At 35.6% G+C, this 26,521-nt stretch overlaps 1 protein-coding gene and 1 pseudogene across 4 annotated transcripts in view; both read left to right on the top strand.

Annotated features, from left to right (window-relative positions):
- The window catches only part of ATG4C (autophagy related 4C cysteine peptidase), a 131,642-nt gene that overhangs the window by 8,868 nt on the left and 96,253 nt on the right, over window positions 1-26,521 (top strand). For all 4 annotated transcript variants that reach the window (XR_002344396.1, XR_002344397.1, XM_013988887.2 and 1 more), the window contains 2 exon segments: window positions 16,123-16,261; window positions 20,341-20,424. Coding sequence is in view for 2 of the 4 variants with exons in the window: in XM_013988887.2 (XP_013844341.1) it covers window positions 16,186-16,261; window positions 20,341-20,424 (160 nt within the window). In the remaining 2 variants the exon portion in view is untranslated.
- On the top strand, window positions 16,268-18,232 carry LOC110261218 (annotated as a pseudogene).

Raw genomic sequence — 26,521 nt, 5'->3', positions numbered from 1 at the left:
CTTTACCGCTGTCATTTTAAAATTAAAAATGGACTTGTCAGAATGTAAACAGCAAACAGAAGTATGGAAATGGTGGATAGTAAGATTTATTGTGGTTTGCGTTAGTAAAGAAAGTCTACTTGATAAAAAGGGTTACTAATTTTTCTAAAGTTTTAAGAAACAAACCACAGATCCCTTATGAAAAGTATTTGGAAATTGTGAAAAATGCTGTTTGGTTGGTTTTCCAGACTGAAGCTTTGACAGCGCTGCATAAAATAACCAAGAATTTTGGCATGTTGTTTTTTTTTTTTCCCCTGGGGCAGTCGAATCAGGTATTTTAGGTATCACAAGAGATTGCAATGTACTAGATAATGGGTAAATCATCTCTTCACTTTATATTTGATAGCTGAATGAATTTTAATTCTATTTTTATTTATTTTTTAATCAAGGGAGGTTTTGAAAAGGGAATTTGTGGGTGAGGACAGTTCAGAATTATGGTTTTTTTCACTTGTGTTTTTTCCCCCTCATTTGTAGTTAAACTCAAAGTACTGTTTGTTTTGCCTTTCTCTGGTTTCCCTCACACAAATATAAAGAAAAAAATTATTTTATTCATGGATTTTTAATTAATATATGTTATTTTCTTCTAGCTCTATTGAGATGTAATTGACACAGAGCACTGTGTAAGTTGTACAGCATAATGATTTGACTTACATACACTATAGCTTCATGAAATGATTGTCACGGTGCATTGAATGAACATCCATCATCTCATAGATACAGAATTCTTTAATTTTGTAGAAAAAATTGTTTTCTTGTGATGAGAACTAGGATTTACTCTTAACAACTTTCAAAAATAACATACAGCCTTGTTAATTATATGTGTCATGTTTTTCATTATATCCCTAGTACTTATTTATCTTGTAACTGGAAATTTGTACCTTCATCCAGTTTCCCCTCTCCTTACTGCCTCTGGTAACCACAAATCTGATCTCTTTTTCAATGAGTTTTTTTGTTTGTTTGCTTTTGAAGTACAGTTGATCTAAACACTATGTTAGTTCCTGTTACACAACATAGTGATTAAGTACTTCTATACGTTTTAAAATGATCACCACGATAATAGGTCAGCACACAAAGATGCACACAAAGATCCTAGGTAGTTGTTAACGAAATTCCCTGTACTGAAATGTAACTGACTCATTTAAAGAAAATATTTTAGTCAACTGAATGTACTCAAGTATTAATTCTTTTTCCTCTTTCCAAACCTTACCATACGTATTTTAAGGGATAACAAAAATTATGAATTAACAAGGGATATTGTCCAAGTCATTTTATTCAGCCGAAGCTGCTCTGGGGAATTATATTGAGGAAGTTAAGTTTTGTAAGTGACTAAATAGCTGAATCTGATGTCTTTAAGAACCACAAGAATAATGTTTATCTTAAAAAGGAAAAAGCACTTTGTCTCAGCATTTTTATCTTTCTCATAGGCTATTTAAGAATTTTGTAATAGAGTATCTTTTCTGTAGATTTCTTAGTTGAGCAGTTTCAATTGTTTTATTAGAATTTAGCATAACCTGGACACATTTGTAATTTTGTGTATTAAGTTTTTTATTTGAGCAATTTATTTTTCAGTAATTTTGTTATTATTTTAAAAGGTCCTCAATGTAAACTGTTTAATAAAGAGGAGTACAAAAAAAAAAAGTAAAAATGACATTGCATCTCTTAGAAATTTCCACTTTTAATGTTATGGACTTGTAGATACTGTTTTATATGTGTGTGTGAGTATATATACATATGAAATACATATGTATAAAGATGCAAGTATTGTATTTATGCTGTTCTCTTTTTTTCCCTCAGTCTGTGCCCTGGAGAGTTCCTTACAAAAATTAATAAACTTTAAGAGCAATTTTAAGTCTACAGCAAAATTGAGCAGAAAGTCATATACCTCCTCCCCCTAACACACATAACTTCCCCCCCATCAGAATCCTGCATCAGAGTGGTACATTTGTTACAATTGAGGAAACTTTGATATGTCTGTCATTCAGAGCCTGTAGTGTACATTAGGGTTCACTTTTGGTGTTGTACATTCTGTGGTTTGGAAAATGTGTAATGACATGTATAGATAGTTATAGTATGAAATAGTTTCACTGTCCTAAAAATCCTCCATGTTCTGCCTACTCATTATTTAATGGCTTGGTAGCTCATTTCTTTTAGTTTTTAATAATATTCCATGGTCTGGATGTACCACAGATTATCCATTCACTTACTGAAGCATATCTTGGTTACTTCCAGTTTGGCAATTATGAATAAAACTGCTGTAGTAGTTGTATACAATTTTTTGCGAGGGTATACATTTTCATTTCATTTGGGTAAATACCAAGGAGCACAGTTGCTGGATCACATGATAAGAGTATGTTTAGTTTTGTAAGAAACTGCCAAACGACCTTCCAAAGTAGCTGCATTCCCACCAGTAGTAAATGGGAGCACCTGTCCTTGCTAGCCTTTGGTATCAGTATTTTGAATTTTGGTAATTATAATAGGTGTGCAGTGGTACCTCATTTTTGTTTTAATTTGATTTCTCTGATGACATATGATGTGGAGCTTATATTCTTATGCTTACTTACATTTGTAGATCTTCTTTGGTGAAGATCTGTTAAGGTCTTTGGCTCATTTTAAAATTGAGTTCTTTGTTTTCTTATTGTCGAGTTTTAAAAGTTTGTTGTATATTTTGAATAAAAGCCCCTTATCAGATATGTCTTTTGCAAATATTTTCTCCCAGCCTGTGGCCCGTCCTTTTCATTCTCTTGACTTTATTTTTTGCAGAGCAGAAGTTTTAAATTTTGATGTAGTCCAGCTTACCAGTTATTTCTTTCAGAGACTGTACTTTTGGTGTCTTATCTAAAAATTTATTGCCATACTCAAGGTCCTTAAAGTTTTCTTCTGTGTTATCTTCTAGGACTTTAATAGTTTTGCCTTTCACATTTAGGTATGTAATTCATTTAGAGTTAATTTTTGTGAAGGGTGTATGATCTGTGTCAAGATTCAGTGTTTTGCATGTGGATGTCTAATTGTTACAGCATCATTTGTTGGAAAGACTGTCTTTGCTGTGTTGTTTTGCCTTTGCTCTTTGCCAAAGACCCAGTTGACTATATATATGTGACTCTGTTTCTCGTTCATTGATCTACTTTGTGTATTCTTTTGAAATACCACACTGTTGTGATTACTGTAGCTTTATAATAAGTGTTGGGGTTGGGGAGTGTCAGTTTTCTAATTTTGTTCTTCAATATAGTGTTGGCTATTTTCTGACTTTTGCTTCTCTACATAAACTTTATCTTTTAAAAAAATTAAAAATTTTTTGACTGCCCAGTGGGCATATGGAGTTTCCAGGCCAGGGGTCAGATCCGAGCTGCAATTCTGACAAATGCTGCAGCTGCGCAATGCCAGGTCCTTAACCCACTGTGTTGGGCTGGGGATTGAACCTGGGTCCCAGTGCTCCAGAGATGCTGCTGGTCCCATTGTGCTACAGTGGGCACTCTTCAACATAAAATTTATTTATTTATTTATTCATTCATTTATTTTTTGTCTTTTGTCTTTCTAGGGCTCCACCTGCGACATATGGAGGTTCCCAGGCTAAGCATCCAATTGGAGCTGTAGCCGCTGGCTGACACCATATAAAATTTAGAATCAATTTGTCAGTGTCCACAAAATAACTAGCTGGGATTTTGATTAGATTGCATTGAATCTATGAATCATTTTAGTCTTCCTACCCATGATTATCTCTCCATTTATTTAGTTCTTCCTTGATATCTCTGAGTTTTGTAGTTTTCCTCATATAGATCTTGTATGTATTTTATTTGATTTATACCTAAATATTTAACATTTTTCACTTAATATAAATGGTAATATGTTTTTAATTCCTATTTTCACTTGTTCATTGCTGGTGTATAAGACAGTGATTAACTTCTGTGCATTAACCTTATATCCTGCAACCTTGCTTATCAATTCCAGGAGTTTTGTTCTTGTTGTTGATTCTTTAAAATTTTCTCCATGGACAGTCATGTCATTTACGAAGAAAGATAGTTTTATGTCTTCCTAATCTGCAGGCCTTTTATATCCTTTTCTTGTCTTATTGCATTAACTATGACTTCATATACAATGTTGAAAAACAGTAGTGAGAGGGGACATACTTGCCTTGTTCTTGATCCTAGCAAGAAAGCCTATAGTTTCACAACATTAAGTATGATGTTAGCTGTAGGTTTTTTGAAGATGTTCTTTATTAAGCTGAAGAAGTTTCCCTCTGTTCCTAGTGTGTTGAGAATTTTTATGAATGGGTATTGGATTTTGTTATGTTCTGTATCTATTTATATGATCATGTGATTTTTCTTCATTAGCTTGTTGATATGATGTATTACTTTAATTGATTTTTGAATGGTAAACCAACCTTGCATACCTGGGCTAAATCCCACTTGGTTGTGTTGTATGATTCCTTTTATACATTGTTGTTTTTCTTCCAGTTTTATTGAGATATAATTGACATAGCACTCTATAAGTTTAAGATGTATGGCATAATGATGTGAATTACATACATCATGAAATGATTTTCACAGTAAGCTTGGTGAATATTCATCATCTCACGATGCAAAATTAAATGGAAAATTTTTTTCTTGTGATGGGAACTCAGGATTTATTCTCAACAATGTTCATATATAACATACAGCAATGTAATTATATTTATTATGTTGTACACTATGTCTCTTGTTCTTATCTTGTAACTAGAAGTTTTAATCTATCTTCATCTGGTTTCCCCTTGCCTCACCCCTTGCCTCTGATAACCACAAATCTGATCTCTTTTTCTTTGAGTTTGTTTTTGAAGTGTAATTGGCCTACAACACTATGTTCTTGTTACACAACATAATGATTTTATATTTCCATACATTTCAAAAGGATCACCACAGTAAGTCTAATTATGTCACCATAAAAAGATATTGTTATTGACTGTAATTGTCCTACAACACTATGTTCTTGTTATACAACATAATGATTTTATATTTCCATACATTTCAAAAGGAACACTATAATAAGTCTAATTATGTCACCATAAAAAGATATTGTTATTGACTGTATTTCCCACATCATGCATTTCATACCAATGACTTACTTATTTTGCAAACCCAAGTTTGTACCTCTTACTCTCCCTCACCTATTTCTTTCCTCTCTTCATTCCCCTCTGGCAACCATCTATTTGTCTCTGTATCAGTCATGCTGCTTATATTTTGTTGTTTGTTCATTTGTTTGCCTTTTAGATTCTAAATATAAGTGAAAAATTACAGTATTTATCTTTTTCTGTCTGACTTATTGCACTTAGTATAATACCCTTTAAGTCTATCCATATTGTTGCACATGGCAAAAATTCATTCCTTTCCATGGCTGAATAATATTCCTCTGTGTGTGTGTGTGTTTGTATTTATCTGTGTGTGTACATGCATATACTCTACATCTTCTTTACCCATTCATCTATTGATGGCACAGAGGTTGTTCCATATCTTGTCTACTGTAAATAATCCTGCAGTGAACATAGGAGTGCATATATCTTTTCTAATTAGTGTTTTTTTCCTCTGGAGAAATATTCAGGAGTGGAATTGCTGGATCAAATGATAGTTCTATTTTTAATTTTTGAGGCATCTCTATATTGTTTTCCATACTGGCTGCACCAGTTTACATTTCCACCAACAGAGCTCAAGTGTTCCTTTTTCTTCACATCCTCACCAACACTTGTTATTTGTTGGCTTTTTGATAATAGACATTGTGACAGGTATGAGATGATATTGTGATTTGCATTTGCATTTTCTTGATGACTAGTGTCGTTGAGCATCTTTTTGTGCCTGTTGGTCATCTGTATGTCTTTTCTGGAAAAATGTCTATACAAATCCTCTGCCCATTTTTTAATTGGGCCATTTGGTCTTTGATATTGAGTTGTATGAATTCTTTGTGTAATTTGGATATTAACCCTTTATTGGATATATTGTTTGCAGATATCTTCTTCTATTCAGCATCTGGTCTTTTTGTTTTGTTGATAGTTTTCTATGTTGTGCAAAAGCTTTTCTCTTTGATTTAGTCCAGCTTGTTTATTTTTGCTTTTAGGAGACATAGCCAAAAAAAAATCACTAAGACCAATGTCAAAGACTTACTGCCTATGTGTTCTTCTAAGTTTATGGCTTCAGGTCATATATATGTCTTTAATTCATTTTGAATTTATATTTGTTCATGGTGTGAGAAAGTGGTTCAGTTTGATTCTTTTGCATGTGGTTGCCCAGTTTTCCTATCACCATTTATTGAAAAGGCTGTCTTTTCCCCATTGTACATTCTTGCCTTCTTTATCATAAATTAATTGCCCATATAAGTGCATATTTATTTCTGGGCTCTCTATTTTGTTCCATTGATCTATGTGTCTGTTTTTGTGCCAGTACCATGCTGTTTTGTAATTGTAGTGTTGTAGAATAGTTTGAAATTAGGGCATGTGATACATCCAGCTTTGTTCTTTCTCAAGATTGTTTTGGCTATTCAGGGTCTTCTGTGCTTCCATAAACATTTTAGAATTATTTGTTTTAGTTCTGTGAAAAATGCCATTGGTATTTTGATAGGGATTGCTTTGAATCTGTAGATTCTTTTGGGTAGTATGGTTATTCTAATAGTATTAATTCTTCAAATCCATGAATGTGATTTATCTTTCCCTCTGTTGTGTCATCTTTAATTTCTTTCATCAGTATCTTACACTTTTCCAAGTACAAGTCTTTTACCCTCTTAGTTAGATTTATTTTTGATGTGATTGTAAATGGGATTATTTCATTTATTTCTCTTTCTGATAGTTTGTTGTTAGTATGTAGAAATGCAACAGATTTCTGTATATTAATTTTGTATCCTGTAACTTTACAGAGTTCATTGATGAGTTCTAGTAACTTTTTGGTAGCATGTTTAGGATTTTCTATGTATAATATCATATCATCTGCAGACAGTGACAGTTTTACTTCTTCTTTTCCAACTTAGATTCCTTTTATTTATTTTCCTTGTCTGGTTGCTGTGGCTAGGACGTCCAATACTATATTAAATAAAAGTAGTGAGAGGGCATCCTTGTCTTGTTTCTGATTTCAAAGGAAATGCTTTCAGCTTTTTGCTGTTGAGAATAATGTGAGCCTATTATATGTGGCCATTACTATTTTGAGGTACATTCTGTCTATGCTCTGTTGAGAATTTTTGTCACAAATGGATGTTGAAGTTAGTCAAAAGCTTTTTCTGCATCTTTTGAGATGATCATATGATTTTTATCCTTCAATTTGTTAATGTGGTATATCACATTGATTTGCAGATTTTGAAACATCCTTGTATCCCTGAGATAAATCCCTCTTGATCATGGTGTATGATCCTTTTAATTTATCATTGAATTCAATTTACTAATATTTTGTTGAGGATTTTTGTTTATATGTTCAGCAGTGATCCTGGCCTGTAATTTTGTGATATCTTTGCTTCTGAGTCCAGAAGCATCCCTTCCTCTGCAGTTTTTTAGGTTGGTTGAGAAGAATAAGTATTAACTATTCTCTAATTATTTGGTTGAATTGACCTTGAAGCCATCTGGTCTTAGACTTTTGTTTGTTGGGAGTGTTTTCATTACTGATTCAGTTTCACAACTGGTAATTGGTCTATTCATATTTTCTGTTGCTTCCTGGTCTGGTCTTGAGTGGTTGTACATTTCTAGGAATTTGTCCATTTCCACTCTGTTGTCCATTTTATTGATGTATCACTCTCTTATGATCCTTTGTATTGCTGTTGTGTCATTTGTAGCTTCTTCTTCATTTCTGAATTTATTATTTATTTATTTATTTATTTTTGTCTTTTTGCCATTTCTTGGGCCGCTCTCGCAGCACATGGAGGTTCCCAGGCTAGGGGTCGAATTGGAGCTGTAGCCACCGGCCTACGCCACAGCCATAGCAACACAGGATCCGAGCCGCGTCTGCAACCTACACCATAGCTCACGGCAACACCGGATCGTTAACCCACTGAGCAAGGGCAGGGACCGAACTCGCAACCTCATGGTTCCTAGTCAGATTCATTAACCACTGCGCCACGACGGGAACTCCCCATTTCTGAATTTATTGATTTGATTTAGACCCTTTCTCTTTTTTTCTTGATGAGTCTGGCTAAATAAAGGTTTATCAATTTTGCTTATCTTTTCAAAGAATGAGCTCTTAATTTCATTGACTTTTGTTTGTTTAGTCTCTGTTTCATTTGTTTCTACTCAGGTCTTACTATATCTCCTATTAACTTTGGGTTTTGTTCTTTTTCTAGTTCTTTTAGCTGTAAGGTTAGCTTGTTTATTTCAGACTTTTTATGTTTTCTGAAGTAAGCTTTTATTGCTGTAAATTTTCCTTTTACTGTAGGTTTTTGCAGTGTCCTTTGGATTTTGGATCATTGTGTTTTTGTTTTCACTTGTCTCCAGGAAACTTTTGATTTCTTCAGTGATCCATTGGTTGTTTACTAGCATATTGTTTAGACTTCACATGTTTGTGGGCTTTTTTGCAGTATTTTTCTTATAGTTGATTTCTAGTCTCATAGAATTCTGGTTAGAAAAGATTCTTTATATAATTTGGATTTTCTTAAATTTACTAATACTCTTTTGTGGCTGAGCATGTGATATATCATGGAGAACTTCCATGTGCACTTGTAAAGAATATGTATTTGTTTTTGAATGGGATATTTTGTAGATCATCTATTAAGTCTGTTTGTTTTAATGTGTCATTTAAATCTGTTTCCTTATTGATTTTTTTTTTGTCTGGGTGATTTTCAATTGATATAAGTAGGGTGTTAAAGTCTCCTGCTATTATTTTGTTATTGTCAGTTTTTTCCTATCTGTTAATATTTACTTTATGTATTTAGGTGCTCCTATGTTGTGTGCTTACATATTTACAGTAGTTATATCTTGGGTTGATCCCTTCATGATTATGCAGGTTCCTTTTTTGTCTCTTGTTACAATCTTTGTTAAAGTCTGTTTTGTCTTATATAAGTATTGCTACCCTGGCTTTCTTTCCATTTACGTGGAATACCCTTTTCTATCCCTCACTTTAGGTCTGTGTGTGTCTTTAGATCTGACGTGAGTTTCATGAAGGCTGCATGTATATGGGTCTTGTTTTTGTATCCATTCAGCCACCGTATGTCTTTTGATTGAAGTATTTAGTACATTTACATTTAAAGTAATTATTGATAGGTATGTAATTTTTGCCATTTTGTTGTTTTGGGTTGTTCGCGTGGTTATTTTTCTTCCTTTCTTCTTTTGCTCTTGGTCCTTGTAATGATGATTACCTTCAGAATTTTACTACTTTTGTCTTTTAACCTTCCTACCAGTTTTCTATTTGATTGGTTCACTAACTTTATTGTACATTTGCCTTTAACAATGAGCTTTGTCCTTTTGTAATTTTTATATTCCTAGGTGTGGGTATTTTCTTTTTCATTTAGAGAAATCTCTTTATCATTTCTTGTAAACCTGGTTTGGTTGTGCTGAAATTTTTTAGCTTTTGCTTTTCTGTGAATATTTTGATCTCTATATTAAGTCTGAATGAAAGACTTGCTGTATAGAGAATTATTGGTTGTAGGTTTCCCCCTTCTATCACTTTATGTCTTTCTTTCTTTCTTTTTTTTTTTTTTTTTTTTTTTTTTAGGGCTATACCCAAGGCAAAAGGAAGTTCCCAGGCTAAGTGTTCAATTGGTACTGCATCTGCCAGTCTACACCGTAGTCACAGCAGTGTGGGATCTGAGCCACCTCCGCAACCTGTGCCACAGCTCCTGGCATTTCCTGGATCCTTAACCCACTGGGTGAAGCCAGGTATTGAACCCATATCCTCGTGGATACTATTTGGGTTCATTACCACTGAGCCACGATGGAAACTCCCCCTTCTATCACTTTAAATATATCATATCACTTTCTTCTGGCCTGCCGAGTTTCTGCTCAAAAGCTACTGATAGCCTCATGGGAATTCCTTTGTGTGTAAATTTGTTGTTTTTCCCTTGTTGGCTTTTAATATTTGTCTTTATCTCTAATTTTTTGCCAGTTTAATTCCATTATGTCTTGTGGTCTTTTTTAGGTTGATCTCATCTGGGACTTTGTGTTTCCTGGACCTGGATGTCAGTGTTTGTTTCCTTTTTCTGTTTAGGGAAGTTTTCAGCTACTATGTTTTCAGTACGTTCTCAGCTCTTTTCTCACTTCTCTTTTTGGGATCACTGTAATATAAATGTGAGTTGATATCCAGATGTCTCTTAAACTGTCCTTGTTTCTTTTTATTCCTTTTTCTTTTATCTGTTTAGCTTTAGTGATTTTTCCATACTCTTCCAGCTTGCTGATCCACTGGTTATATCATAATCTGTTAATTCCTTCTAGTGTATTTTTTATTTCATTTACTATATTTATCTCTGTTTGTTCTTCTTTATATTTTCTAACTCTATTTATTTATTTATTTATTTATTTATTTATTTATTTATTTATGTCTTTTTTAAGGGCTGCGTGCACAGCATATGGAAGTTCCCAGCCTAGGGTTTGAATCAGAGCTGTAGCTGCCGGCCTACGCCACAGCCACAGCAGTGCCAGATCCGAACCTCATCTTCGACCTACACCACAGCTCACAGCAATGCCAGATCCTTAACCCACTGAGTGAGACCAGGGATCAAACCCACATCCTCATGGATACTATTTGGGCTTGTTATCAGTGAACCATGATGGGAACTTCCTTAATTCTTTTGTTTTAAACTTATAACTTGTCTCTCTCTTTGTCTAGTCTTCTGGGTTCTTTGAACATCTTTATGATCATTACCTTGAACTCTTTATTTGCTAGATTGCTTATCATTACTTCACTTAGTTCTGATGCATTTTATCTTGTTCCTTCGTTTGCAACATATTTTTCTGTTGCCTTGTTTTGCCTAATTTGATATTTATATTTTTACGAATTTGGTGGATTATGTTTCCTAACCTTGGAAAAGTGGCTTTGAGTAGGAGACCTCCTGTGTATCCTAGCAGTACACTCCCCTCTAGTTACCAGAGCTATGTCCTGGGCCCTCTGGTAGACAGGGTGAGTCCTAGGGTGGCTGTGGGCTCAGAGGGTCTTAAGGTAGCTGGCCTGTTGGTGTATGAGGCTGTGTCTCTAACTGGCTAGTTGTTGGCCTTAGGAATCCCAGTACTGGTGGTGATAGGCTGGTGGGAGGGGTTTGGCCCAATGCTAATATGCTAGAGGGAGGAGCCCCAACTGGTGTTTGCCAGCACCAGTGTCCTGGTGGTAGAACAAGCTCCCCAAAATGGCTGCTACCAGTGTATATGTCCCCAGGGTAAGCCTGCCTGCATCCTGCCTTCTGCCAAGATCAGCAAGTGGTCTGATTCACACTCCTTTCAGTTTACTGCTTTTACCCTGGGTCCCAGAGAGTGTGAGGTTTTGAGTGCATCCTTTCAGAGTGGAGTCTTTTTCCAGTAGCCCTCTGCCTCTTCTGAAAGTAAGCCCTACTGGCCTTCAAATCTTCTGCGGCCTTGTCTTCCTGGTGTAGGATCCCTGTGCTGGAGATCCCAATGTGGGATGCAGACCCATTGCTCCTTGGGGAGAAACCTCTCATTTGTAATTATCCTTCTATTTGTGAGTTGTCCACCCTGGGGTGTGGGGTCTTGGCTATACTGTGTCTCTGCCTCTCCTACCCATCTTTTTATAGCTACTTATTTATATCTTTAGTTGTAGGAGATCATTTCTGTTAGTATTCTGGTCTGTAATCAATAGTTGCTATGTAAATAGTTGTAATTTTGGTGTGCCTGTAAATAGTTGTAATTTTGGTTTGCCTGTGGGAGGTGAGCTCAGGGTCTTCCTACTCCACTGAAGACATGCCTCCTATGCATTGTTGAATTCAATTTACTAATGTTTAGTTGAAGATTTTTGCAGCTGTGTTCATGAGAGATATTCGTCAGTAGTTTTCTTTTTTTGTAACGTCTTTGGTTTTGGTATTAGGGTAATGCTGACCTCACAGAATGAGTTTGAAAGTATTCTCTCTGCTTCTGTCTTCTGGAAGAGATTGTAGAGAATGGATATAATTTCTTCCATAAATGTGTGATAGGACTCAGTGAAGCCATCTGGGCCTGATGCTTTTTGTTTTGGAAGATTATTAATTATTGATAAACTTTAAAAAACAGATACAGCCCTATTCAAACTGTCGTTCTTCTTCTTCTTTTTTTTTTTTTTTTTGTCTTTTTGCCATTTTTGGGCTGCTCTCGCGGCATGTGGAGGTTCCCAGGCTAGGGGTTGAATCGGAGCTGTAACCGCCGGCCTACACCAGAGCCACAGCAACGTGGGAGCTGAGTCGCATCTGCAACCTGCACCACAGCTCACAGCAACGCCAGATCCTTAACCCACTGAGCAAGGCCAGGGATCAAACCCACAACGTCATAGTTCCTAGTCGGATTTGTTAACCACCGTGCCACAATGGGAACTCCTCAAACTGTCATTCTTCTTGTGTGGTATTTGGCAGACTCTTTCCTTCAAGAATTTGGTCCGTTTCATCTAGGCTTTCAAATTTGTGAGCATAGAGTTGTTCATAATATTTCTTTTTTTTTTTTCTTTTTTATTTTTGGATGTCCCTGGGATCTGTGCTGATGTCCCCTCTTCTGGTGTTAGTAATTTGTGTCTTCTCTCTTTTTTTCTTAGTTACCCTGGCTAGAGGATTATAGGTTTTATTGATCCTTTTCAAAGAACCAGCTTTTGGTTTCATTTATTTTTCTCAATTGATTTTTCTCTTTCTGCCCTAATTTTTACTATTTCCCTTTTTTCTGCTTAATTTGCTCTTATTTTTCTGATTTCATAAGTTTGAAACTTTTATTATTGATTTTAGGTCTTGCTTTTCTAGTATATGCATTCAGTGCTATAAATTTCCCTGTAGGGATGCCTTTGTTGCATCCCACAAGTTTTGATGTTATATCTGCATTTTCATTTAATTCAAGACACTTTACGGTTTCGCTTGAGGTTTCTTTGACCCATGTCTTACTTAGAGGTATATTGTTTAATCTCCAAGTATTATGAGATTTTCAGTCTATCTTTCCATTTTTGATTTCTGGTTCAACTCCACTGTGGTAAGAGCAAACATTGTATGATTTTGTTTCTTTTAAATTTGTTAAGGGGTGTTTTATGGCTCAGAATGTGGTCTACTTTGGTGAATATTCTGTGTGAACCTGAGAAGAATGTGTAATCTGCTCTTGTTGAGTGAAGTCTGTAGCTGGTCTATTATATCTTGTTGATTGATGGTGCTGTTGAGTTCAATTATGTCTTTACTGATTTTCTGCCTGCTGAATGTGTCCATTTCTGATAGAGTGGTGTTAGGGTCTTCAGTCATAACAGTGGCTTAATCTATTTGTTCTTGCAGTTTTGCCTCACATACTTTGATGTTTCCGGAATATCTTCTTATGGTGATGAATGTAGGTCATAATATGTATCATCAGCAGATATTCATGTCTATTAGCATACTGTGTGCTGCGTGTGAGGATGTACTAGTAAACAGGACATGTTCTGTACCCTAAAGGAGCTTATTATTTGAGAAATTATTTTGTAGAATGCTTGTTACCTCAGGCTTGCCAATATCTCTTGTGAAGATGAAAAAAGATCAAATTCTGTCAACATAAATTAAATTCCTTCAATGTATGTTTACTTTGATCTAGTAAGATTGAAAATATTTTCCTATGTTTATTGGCCCTTTTATATTGCCGGTCTTTTTTTCCATTTAGTTTTTTTTCTTATTGATTTATGAGGGCTCTTTTTATATTATGGACATTAGTCCTTTGTCTTTATAATATGTATTAGATTTTTTCCTTAATTAATGAATTGTAAATCAACCTTGTTAATACTCTTTTTCTTCTTCCTCTACAGAAGTTTTCATTTTATATGATATGCTTAGAAGGGACTTTTTTACAAGATTATTAAAAACATTTGTCAGTACTTCCTTGTATGTGCATGTGTGCCATGTGTTTGCATTTACATTGAATTCTTTGGTCTAGAATTCATAATATATGAGATGGCTTTGTTTTTAAAACTGGGTAGTTTATTATTCTGCTACTATTTACTAAATTAGCCATCTTTTCTAACTGATGTGAAATAGCTCTTATATCACTCAATGAATTATCAAATGTACTTGGATTTATTTCTGTACTCCTTATTGTGTTTTATTCAGTGTCATCCTTTGCTTATAAGAATGATAAATGTGTGTTACTAAATTTTAATTATTAGAGTTTTATAACATGTTTTAATATGCAGTAAGAAAATACTTTCCTCATTAGAAATTTTTAGTTATTCCTTTTTTTAAAAAAAGTGTTTATAGTACTTCCTAACATAGTTCAAGGGATCACCTTTCAAAATCACCTCTGCTCTAAAAAGTTAGGATTTTTAAAAATAGGCATTTACATTTTTGTTATAGAGATAAAGTGGGTTTCTGTCTTTATAGAAGATTGGAATTCAATTTTAGTTATATGAAATGTAACCTTACTGAATTATTAAACTAGTAACCGCTTAACTAATTTGGCCTTTTGATGACAATTTTATTCTTTTCATTTACTCTATGTAATAGTGACAATAAATGCATTCTTATAAAATTGTTAAGGGTCTGTTCCCAACACATTTCAAATGTTTCCAGTTGAGATAGAGTTACTCTGAGTAAATGGTCTGTAAGTAGCAGGAGTTTGGAGTAAAAATAACATTAAAAGAAAACTTAGCAATGTAGTCTACTCTAAGTTCCTTGAGGTTAGTATATTTGTCTATTAATTTTTGTATCTGTCATGGTATCTTACCTTGGTTATTTGTTTAGGGGTCATATGAGGTACAGACTTTCCCTGTAGAAAATGTCTCATTTTGTCCTCATTTTTGCCCCACTCACTTTAAAGTCATCTTGACTTTCACACACTTGCTAAGGGCTGTCCGGCGTGTTCCTGGTGGCTAGTGCAGGGAACTGTTTGAGCCAAAGTCTTCCCTGTGGCCTACTTTCTTACTGATTTAGGAAGAGAATACATGAATGTACATTCTCTTATTTTAAACATTTTGAATTTAGATAATTCATGGTTGGTGGTTTTTTTGAAACATAAACCTACAGAATCTGATTCTGATATTCTTGTTTGCTCTTAGGATAAAGAACAAAATTCTTAACACAGTCTACAAGGCCCTGTGCACTTTGGCCCCTGTATAATAACCCAATAGCCACATCTCGTGTTGCTTTTTTGAATTCTGTTCTTAGTCACATTGGCTTTTAAATTTCTTCCAATGGACCATGCTTTCTTCTGCCTCATTCTAATGTATAATTAGTATCTTTCAGTAGATATTATAAAATGGAATGTCTATTGTTAGAGATATGAATGTATCCATACGTTTGAGTTGATATTTATAACTCTGAAAGGATAATGTTCTGTGTAGCATTCTTTTCTTGAAAAGCAAACTGTCAGTGAACTATTGCAAAGAAGCTTAAGCATTTTCAGTTGTAATCTGTTCCTCTTTCAGATTATATCACACATGTCAATTTCCCCTCAAGTTAGTTAAAAAACAAATACTTGTGAGCTACATTTATTCTTATTTTAATGTAAGAAAACATTTTATGTTGTATATTTAAGCCATTCTATTTTTTTTAAAATGCTGCAGTAGGAAGGATCTACAGGAAATATAGGAAATGCCTTAATCAAAAAAATTAGGCTTTATATAAAAGTAGTGACTTAATGAATATAAATGGAAACCTTCATTCTTAGGATAGTCATCATTTCTTATATGATTTCAAATCACTTTCTCTACTTACAAATAAATATTGAGTAGTCTCACAAGCACCAAAGCTAACCTGTGTCACTAAATTATTTTTTTAATTGTGAATATCTAAGGGAGGTTATTGTTTGGTTTTTGTGTGACAATTTTTATTGTATATTTGGTTTAAAATATACTTTGTAAGTAAATTATGTATAGGATAGACTATATATTCTGTTCTATAAAATGGAAAATTGGTTTGCTCATTTCCTGTTCAAATTGTATTTAATCATTTAAGTAACTTTACAAGGTATTGGACCATGTAATATGTACGCATTGCTTTTTTGTCTTTAATTTTTTTCCTTTACATCAGAACAAAAGACTAAACTTACAGAAGAATGCAATCAAGTGATGGCTTTTCCTTTAGAATCTGAATATGGAGGCCACAGGAACAGATGAAGTTGACAAGCTAAAAACTAAATTTGTATCTGCTTGGAACAACATGAAATACAGTAAGTATCATGATTTGAAAATTGTGTAAATCCAGAGAAATACTTGAAGACATGTCTTATCACACTTATTAAGTCACTGACAATTGCTGAGGTTTTCTATGAATGAAATATTTTTTAAGGAATGTAGATAAGAATACTTCCTAAAGAAAGAGCCAAATACCATTGTAAGCATTGCTTAGAAACTCATGCATATAATGTGGTTCTTTAAAAAAGAAGATTCCAAAACAGAATTTATTCTGGTGATGATAATACCTCAGTTTTTCAGATTCACTTTCAAGCAACCTCATGAGTGAACCGGGAGGCTAGCAAAACAGACATCTGAATCTACAGAGCACACAGTATAAAGGTCACACAGCCATACATGCGACTTTCTCCTACTAGTACACTCACACCCTTGTGTATAACTTAATTACTCTTGGTTTGCAGACAGATCCAATAAAGGTCATATGGTGGTTTTGAAGCCCACTTCAGACAGGAAACAAATTGGAGATTAAGAATCCTTCAAAGACAGGGAGTTCCCCTTGTGCCTTAGCGGAAGCGAACCTGACTATTATCCATGAGGATGCAGGTTCCATTCCTGGCTCCACTCAGTGGGTTCAGGATCCAGCATTGCCAAGAGCTGTGGTGTAGGTTGCAGACGCAGCTGGGATCCTGCTTTGCCTTGGCTGTGGTATAGGCTGGCAGTGGAGCCAAGCAGGAGCCATGGCCAGTACAGTGGTAGCAGCTGGACTGACCATTGCTGCCACAGGATTTGCAGGCCGTTATACTTTCCAAGCCATGAAGCATATGGAGCCTCAAGTAAAACAAATTTTTCAAAGTCTACCAAAATCTGCCTTTCATGGTGGCTATTATAGAGTTGGGTTTGAACCCAAAATGGTGACGTGGGAAGCAGCATTAATACTAGGTATAAGCCCTACTGCCAATAAAGGAAAAATAAGAGATGCTCACCAAAAAATTACGCTTTTAAATCACCCTGAGGGAGGATCTCCTTATACAGTGGCCAAAATCAATGAAGCTAAAGATTTACTAGAAGGTCAAGGTAAAAAATGAAGTAAATGTATGATGAATTTTTAAGTTCTTATTCATTTATACATGTGAATACTAGCTTTTCATAATAAAATGCCTCAAAGCTTTAAAAAAAAAAGAGAGAGAGACTTCTCTGTGCTCTGTGGACTATAAATCATGGCTCATGTAAAATGCAGACCCTTGCAGAACCTCAAGCTCTAACTTGTCAGATTGGCAACTTTTCTTTTGGAAGGACTGGCGACTGGCAAGAGGGTGTAGGATGAGAGTAAAGCATAGGGAGAAAGAGAGAAGTTCCTCCCCAAAGGTTTTTTTGTTTGTTTGTTTACATTAAAAATTTTTTTTTTTCTTTTCATGGCCATTCCTGTGGCATATGAAAGTTACAGGCTAGGGGTTGAATCAGAGCTGCAGCTGCTGGTCTGTGCCATAGCCATGGCAACATGTAGCTGAGTCGCATCTGCATGATCTACTCTGCAGCTTATGGCAATGCCGGATCCTTAACCCACTGAGTGAGGCCAGGGATTGAACACCATTCTCAGGGACACTCTGTTGGGTTCTTAACCCCCTGAGCCACAACAGGATCTCTTGTTTATTTGTTTCCGAGGTTGTTTTTGTGAAGTTCTTAGGATTTGTTTCGGAAGTATTACCTTTTGGGGAGAGGAGATTGTTCCTGTTTGGGGAATTAGAATCATTCTAGTATGGTACTAATAATATTCCTAAGAGACAATGTCTATGAAGCACCTGGTTTAGTTCCTAGTTATAATAGGTGGTCAGTAAATACTAATTTCCTATTGGAGTTCAGAGAAGAGAATGAGAGATAGATGGGGAAAGGAAAAAATGGCTTAGAAGTGCATAGTTTATATTTGCTTTTATTTCTGTTGCTTTGGGAGACTGACCTGAGAAAACATTTGTTAGGTTGATGTCAGAGAATGTTTTGCCTATATTCTCTTCCAGGAGTTTGATGGTGTCTTGTCTTATATTTAAGTCGTTAAGCCATTTTGAGTTTATTTTTGCACATGGTGTGAGGGTATGTTCTAGTTTCATTGATTTACATGTAGCTGTCCAGGTTTCCCAGCAATACTTGCCAAAAAGACCGTCTTTTTCCCATTTTATGTTCTTGCTTCCTTTGTCAAAGATAAATTGACCGTAGGTGTCTGGGTTTATTTCTGGGTTCTCTCTTCTGTTCCATTGGTCTGTATGTCTGTTTTGGTACCAGGACCACACTGTCTTGATAACTGTGGCTTTGTAATATTGCCTGAAGCCTGGGAGTGTTATGCCTCCTGCTTGGCTTTTGTTCCTCAGAATTGCTTTGGCAATTCTGGGTCTTTTGTGGTTCTATATAAATTTTTGGATTGTTTGTTCTAGTTCTGTGAAAAATGTCGTGGGTAAATTGATAGGGATTGCACTGAATCTGTAAATTGCTTTGGGTGGTATGGCGATTTTTACAGTATTAATTTTTCCAACCCAGGAGCATGGAATATCTTTTCATTTCTTTACATCTTATTTAATTTCCTTGATTAATGTTTTATAGTTCTCAGCATATAAGTCTCTTACCTCCTTGGTCAGGTGTATTCCCATGTATTTGATTTTTTGGGATGCAATTTTAAAAGGTATTGTATTTTTGTATTCCTTTTCTAATATTTCATTGTTATTATACAGAAATGTGACTGATTTCTGAATGTTAATCTTATATCTTGTTACTTTTCTGAATTTGTTGATCAGTTCAAGTAGATTTTGGGTTGAGCCCTTAGGGTTTTCTGTATATAGTATCATGTCATCTGCATACAGTGACAGGTTTACCTCTTCTTTTCCTGTTTGGATGCCTTTTATTTCTTTTGTTTGTCTGATTGCTGTGGCTAGGACTTCCAGACTACGAATCTGGTATACATATAATGGAATATTAAGTTACAAAAAAAGGAAGGAAATTCTGCCATTTTCAACAATATGGATGGGCCTTCAGGGCATTATCCTAAGTGAAATAAGTAAATAGAAGAAGACAAATACTATTTTCTCTCCCTTACTTGTATGTGGAATTAAAACAAAAAATAAAACTCATAGAAACAGAAAAAAAGAGAAATAAGTGCATGGTTAAGTGCATGGTTAAGGCAGTGGCAAGATTTAAATGGGCCAATATTGGGGAGGATATTTTTGTCATGGAATAGTATGAGCCAAATACTAAAGCCCACTTTGAGTACAGGTGAGAAGTAATGGAAAAGATGTCTGTAAAGGTAACTTGTATCATATAGTGGAAAGTCTTTAGTATCACTGAGAAGTTCATTATAAATTAATGAGTCATTGATGGTGGTTTTTGAGCGGACAAGTTACCTAATCAAAGCTGAGCCACAGAGAGATTAATTGGGCAGGGATGTGTGGCATAAGCTAAGTGGACAAGAAGGATGACAGAGAAGCCATTTTGGGGAGCTTTGCTGTAATCCAAGTGAACCTTAATGAAAGCCTGATTAGTGTATTTGACTTTCTCGTCTTTTTCACCGTCACACTCAGATACTTCTATCATCTTTATTATACCTACATATTTAATTTACTTACTTTTTTTTTTCATTTTGTTATTTCTTTGGGCCGCTCCCGTGGCATATGGAGGTTCCCAGGCTAGGCGTCTAATTGGAGCTGTAGCTGCCGGCCTACGCCAGAGCCACAGCAACACGGGATCCGAGCTGCATCTGCAACCTACACCACAGCTCACGGCAACGCCGGATCCTTAACCCACTGAGCAAGGGCGGGGACCAACCCGCAACCTCATGGTTCCTAGTCGGATTGTTAACCACTGTGCCACGATGGGAACTCCTAATTTACTTACTCTTTATATGTATTTGTGTTATAGTTCTTGAGGTAGAATATGGTCAAAGCAATTTTATTTGAAAATAGCATAAGTGGCCTGTATTTTCAGCTCGTTGTCAAAATATTTTTGCTGCTCTTGTGAAAAATGCACATCTGCAGTTGAGAACTGGTGATTTAAAATTAAATAAAAGAAAATACTGCTAGACTTTTACTCTGAAATTTTTTCATTGCAGAACTGTTTTTCTCTTTTTCTTATTTAGGTTGGGTGTTGAAAACAAAGACATATTTTAGTAGAAATTCCCCTGTGTTATTGCTTGGAAAGTGTTACCATTTTAAATATGAAGGTAAGTGCTAAATTTGTAATTCATTTAAAAAAATCTTTGTAGAAATGCACTGTGTAATTGTTTACATTACTTTATTTCCAGGTTAATCTACTTTTGACATATTTCTTTTTGTTTTTTACTTCCAGTTATTTTTATTGTGATAAAGTACACAACACAAAATTTACCATCTTAATTATTTTTATTTATTTATTTATTTCATCTTTTTAGGGCTGCACCCATGCATGGCATATGGAGGTTTCTAGGCTAGGGGTCAAATTGGAGCTGCAGTTGCCAGCCTGGGCCACAGCCACAGCAATGCTGGATCCAGGCTGTGTCTGTGACCTACACCACAGCTCATGGCAATGCTGGATCCTTAAACCACTGAGTGAGGCCAGGGATTGAACCTGTGTCATCATGGATACTAGTCAGGTTTGTTTCCACTGAGCCACAATGGGAACTCCTATATGCTTTTTAAAAATCCCATGTGTAAGAGATATGTGATGTTTGTCTCTCACTGTCTGAATAACTTCACTTAGTATGATAATTTCTAGGTCCATCCATATTGCTGCAAATGCCATTATTTTATTTTCATGGCTGAGTAATATTCCATTGCATATATGTACCACATCTTCTTTATCCCTTTCTCTGTAGATATACATTTAGGTTGCTTCTATGTCTTGGCTATTGTATATAGTACTACAGTGAACGTTGGAGTACATTTATCTTTTTGAGTCATGGTTTTCTCTGGATAGGATTGGGATTGCTGAATCACATGCTAATTCTATTTTTACTTTCTTGAAGAATCGCCATACTATTTTCCATAGTGGTTGCACAAATTTACATTCCTACCAAGTGTAAGAGGGTTCCCTTTTCTCCACACCCTCTCCAGCGTTTATTGTTTGTAGACTTTTGGATGATGGATATTCTGGCTGGTGTAAGATAGTACCTTATAGTAGTTTTGATTTGCATTTCTCTAATAATTAGTGATGTTGAGCATCTTTTCATGTGTTTTTTGGCCATTTTTATGTCTTCTTTTGAGACATGTCTTTTGTATATCTGCCCATTTTTTTTTTTTTTTTTGGTCTTTTTGTCTTTTTTGTTGTTGTTGTTATTGTTGCTATTTCTTGGGCCGCTCCCGTGGCATATGGAGGTTCCCAGGCTAGGGGTTGAATCAGAGCTGTAGCTGCCGGCCTACGCCAGAGCCATAGCAACGCGGGATCCGAGCCGCGTCTGCAACCTACACCACAGCTCACGGCAACGCCGGATCGTTAACCCACTGAGCAAGGGCAGGGACCGAACCCGCAACCTCATGGTTCCTAGTCGGATTCGTTAACCACTGCGCCACGACGGGAACTCCTATCTGCCCATTTTTTGATGAGGTTGTTTGTTTTTTTGGTATTGAGCTGTAGGAGGTGTTTGTATATTTTGGAAGTTAGTTTAATTCTCTTTTTCTTTCTCTCTGTATAGTGTGTGTACATACATTATCGATTTGTCTATCCATCTGTCATTTATCTATATCTTAGACAAAGGATTAGTCTCCAAAATAATAAAAAACTGCAAATTAATATGAAAACCATGAACAAGCTGAAAATAAATGAGTCAAGAAAATGAACAGGTAGTCTTTTTTTTTGTCTTTTTGTCTTTTTAGGGCTGCACCAGCGGCATATGGAGGTTCCCAGGCTAGGGTCTAATCGGAGCTACAGATGCCGGCCTACATCACAGCCACAGCAACACCAGATCCGAGCTGCATCTGCGACCTACACCATAGTGTCTGTGACCTACACCATAGCTCATGGCAGTGCTGGATCCTTAACTCACTGAGTGAGGCCAGGGATCGAACCTGCAACCTCATGGTTCCCAGTTAGATTCATCTCCACTGCGCCACGACAGGAACTCCTAAACAGGCACTTTTTAAGTAGAAACTTAAATGGCCAATTAAACATAAGACAATGCTCAGCCTAGTAATAAAGGGAGTGCAAATTAAAATGAGATACCATGTCTTAGTCAACAAATTTGCAAAAATTTAAAGGTTTCATGATATTAAATGCTCGCAAGTTTGTGAAGAAATAGGAACTCAGACACTGCTGAAAGGAGGTAAATTGGTAAACCTCTTCATGAAATTTGAAAGTATTTAGAAAAATTGAAAATTTACATACTTAGGATGCAGCAATTCTATCTTAAGTATTTATCCTAGAGAAGTTCTCTGTATATGTGGAGAACACTTGTACAAGGATGCTATTGTAGCTTTGTTAAAATAACAAAATAATTAGAAATAAGTATGCCTTGGTAGTAGATTAGATGATTAAAGTTCATTCATTCATTCCAAAAATATTTATTGAGAACCTGTTATGTGCCAGACGCTGGGGTTACTGTTCAGACTATGACAGACATAGTGCTTATACTCAAGGAGCTTACAGTACAGTAGATGAGAGACAATAAACAAATAATTGCCAAAATTGTTAATCCCATGGTTATATTTGTGTTGCAACTGAAGTACAGGCTGTTACAAACATAGACCAAATTAAAAAGGATGTGATTAGATACAAATAAGCTGAGAGTTCATTTCAAAATAGCTTAAAAGCAATTGAGAGGATTCGTTATCATTCACAAGTGGAAGTTCTGACATTGTGATGGCTCTAGGTTGGTTAATCAGTGTCTTGATGACATCATCAAGGACTCATGTTCTGTCCGTCTTCCCACTGCTCATCTCAGTGTATTGGCCTTATTTTCACCTACCTGTCTTTATAGTAGTGCGTGCCTATCTCAGTACCATGATAAGAGATATGATAGATATGGAAGAATCCAGTGGAAGAAGGACTTTTTCTTCTTTGCTTTCTTAATTATAAATATTAAATTTTAATATTTTAGTAATTTTATATTACTTTAAATCTTTACAGTTTTGAAATTATGAATTAGTCATACATAGAGAAGACAAAAGCCTTGTGTCTATACACTTTCAAGAATAGTAATGAAACTGTATTAGAAGCAGAAGTACAACATTATGAATAGTTTTTAATCTTCATGTGCTTCTACCTAATTGTAGCCCTCACCATGCCCAAACACTCCACTACCTTTAAGTAGTAGAATTTAGTATTACCTATTTTTGACCTTTTTGAGAATGGATTTGAAAGCTATTTTATTTTTGTGACTTGCCGGTGGCTTTCCAAGGTGTGTTTTTAAAATTTCTCCATGTTATTTATAGTTCTAGTTTACTTTTACTGCTGTATAGTATTCCTTTATATGAATTACTACAGAGTATTCATTCTACTATTGTTAGACATTTAGTTTTCTTCATTTTTGCCACTTTCAACAGTGTATAATGGTACGTTCTTGTATCTTTGTAGAAGTAACAATATATTCTCAGAATTTTTTGAAGTATGGCATTTGCTGTTCACTAAAAATATCTGCATGCAGAATGAGGGGAATTAATCATTAGCTAGAAGAATATCCCATTTCTATTCTTATCCATTTTATAGATTCTCTTTTCTAAATGAGTTAACCCCAAATCACCCTCTTAAACCCTTTCAGAAATTTTTTGGTACCCTCAGAAAGGGAGACCCTTGTATTTAAAAGTATGCAAATTTAAGTGAAGTTCTTAGGCTAGGGGTCGAATCGGAGCTGCAGCTTCCAATCATAGCCACAGCTACAGCAACACCAGAGCTGAGCTGTATCTGTGACCAGTGCCATAGCTCATGGCAATGCCGGGTCCTTTTTTTTTTTTGGCTTTTTATGGCCACATCTGCGGCACATGGAAGTTTCCAGGACAGGGGTTGAATCAGAGCTACAGCTGCTGGCCTATGCCCCAGCCACAGCAAAGCCAGATCCTTACCCACTGAGCAGGGCCAGGGATTGAACCTGTGTCCTCATGGATACTAGTTGGGTTTCTTACCACTGAGCCACAACGGGAACTCCATATACTATACCATAGTCTATTAAGTGTGCAATAGCATTATGTCAAAAATACAATGCATGTACCCTAATTAAACAATACTTTATGACCAAAAAAAATGCTAATCATCTCTAACAGTGCAGAGTTGCCACAAACCACCAATTTGTAAAAAAAACACAGTATTTGCAAAACACAATAAAGTGAAGAACAATAAAACAGGGTATTCCTGTATTCCCATTTTATATGATTATTGGTATAGTTAATATAAGTCTGTCATTTCACTATTTGTTCCTATTTGTTAAATCTGCTCTTTGTTCCCCTTCTTTTTCTGCATTCTTTCGGATCGGGTTTTTTAAATTCTATTTTATCTCTTTGTTGGCTTATTAGCTGTAATAAAAGTTATTAGCCGTAACTTTTTATTGTGTTATTTTACTGGTTACTTTAAGGTATTAGGGTACATCTTTAACTTACTGTAGTCTGCCTTCATGGGTATTACACCAATTCACATGTAGTATAAGACCCTTACAGTAAGGTTCACTGTAAGGGTCTTACACTACTTCACTTTTGTGTACTTCACTTTTTCCTGCTCCTGGTCTTTATGCTATTGCTGTCATACACTTCACTTACTTGTATGCTGTTACTTGGTAATCGTTAAGAGCCCTGCTGTCATGTGTTTTGGTAAGTGAACATGTATTTGGATTATCATTTAGTATGTACACTTGGAATGCATAGTTGTGCCAGTCTGTATTTCTACCAGAAATACAGAATAAGAGAATTTTGCTTGCTCTCATCTCACCAAGATACTTGGTATTTTCTGGTTAACTTTTTTTTTTTTTTTTTGTCTTTTTGCCTTTTCTTGAGCCACTCCAGCGGCATATGGAGGTTCCCAGGCTAGCAGTCTAATCGGATCTGTAGCCACCAGCCAATGCCAGAGCTACAGCAACGTGGGATCCAAGCTGCGTCTTCAGTCTACACCAAGCTCACGGCAATGCCGGATCCTTAACCCCCTGAGCAAGGCCAGGGATCGAACCTGCAAGCTCATGGTTCCTAGTTGGATTTGTTAACCACTGAGCCACAATGGGAGCTCCTCTGGTTAACTTTTTTACCTTCTTAAATGGTTAGTGCTTTTTGTGTTCTGTTGAATAAATCTTTACTTACTAGGTTAAGATAGTCTCTCTAGCATTTTGAAGCTGTCGTTTCTTTATTTTTTTCTCCTTGGTTTTTAAGATAAGCTTTTTGTCTTTGGTGTGGATTTCATTTCATTGTACTCAGAATTCATATCTTTCTCTTTTTTTTGGGGGGGGGCTGCACCCTCAGGATATGGAAGTTCCAAGGCTAGGGGTCGAATCAGAGCTGCAGCTGCTGGCCTATGCCACAGCCACAGCAGTGCCAGATCCGAGCTGCATCCATGACCTACAGTGCAGCTCATGGCAATGCCAGATCCTTAACCCACTGAGTGAGGCCACAGATTGAACCCACATCCTCATGGATGCTAGTTGGGTTTACTACTGCCGAGCCACAAGAGAAACTCTGTATCTTTCTTAAAATCTGAAAAAATTTCAACTACTTAAATTTTTTTTATTATAGTTGATATACAATGTTTTGCCAATTTCTGGTGTATCAACCACTTTTAACTATAGCTGTCCTCCATTATTCCTGCTCTCTCCTTCATGTGTGGTAAGTCTTTCTGTTAGATTTTTTTTCATGTCTGAAATTCTTGGGTTTTAAAATATTTTGTTATATCTCTTTATGCTGTGTTCTGAGTAGTTTCTTTATTGTTCTGGTTTCTTAGTTATCTTCTGAGTATGCTTAGTTTCTGCTTAATCTATTCCAAATTTCTTTTCTCAGTTATCATATTTTTAATTTCTAATAGTTCCATTTGGTTTTCTTTTACATGGATCTGGTCAATTTTAATAGCCTGTTTTCTGCTATTTGTCCATCATTCAGTACCCTTGTTTTTGTTAAACATATGCGTATTTATTTTATCCCATACCTGATCATTACTCTTTCAGGGATTGTTTTGAAATTTTTTTTTACTTCTGATTATTTCTGTTAGCTCGTTTGTGATATTTTGATTGTGATAATCAGCCTTGATTGAGCCCTCAATGTTACCAGCAGTTCTTTTTAATTTCCTTTATAAGCTTTATCATTCTTTATAGTAGTTCTTTCAGGCATTCTTATTCTTCTTAAACCTCTGCTCAGAAGTCTCTCATTATAGAAAAAAAAGCA

The sequence above is a fragment of the Sus scrofa genome, chromosome 6, assembly GCF_000003025.6.
Source record: "Sus scrofa isolate TJ Tabasco breed Duroc chromosome 6, Sscrofa11.1, whole genome shotgun sequence".
Classification (NCBI taxonomy): domain Eukaryota; kingdom Metazoa; phylum Chordata; class Mammalia; order Artiodactyla; family Suidae; genus Sus; species Sus scrofa.
This window is presented reverse-complemented; position numbering and strand designations above follow the sequence as displayed.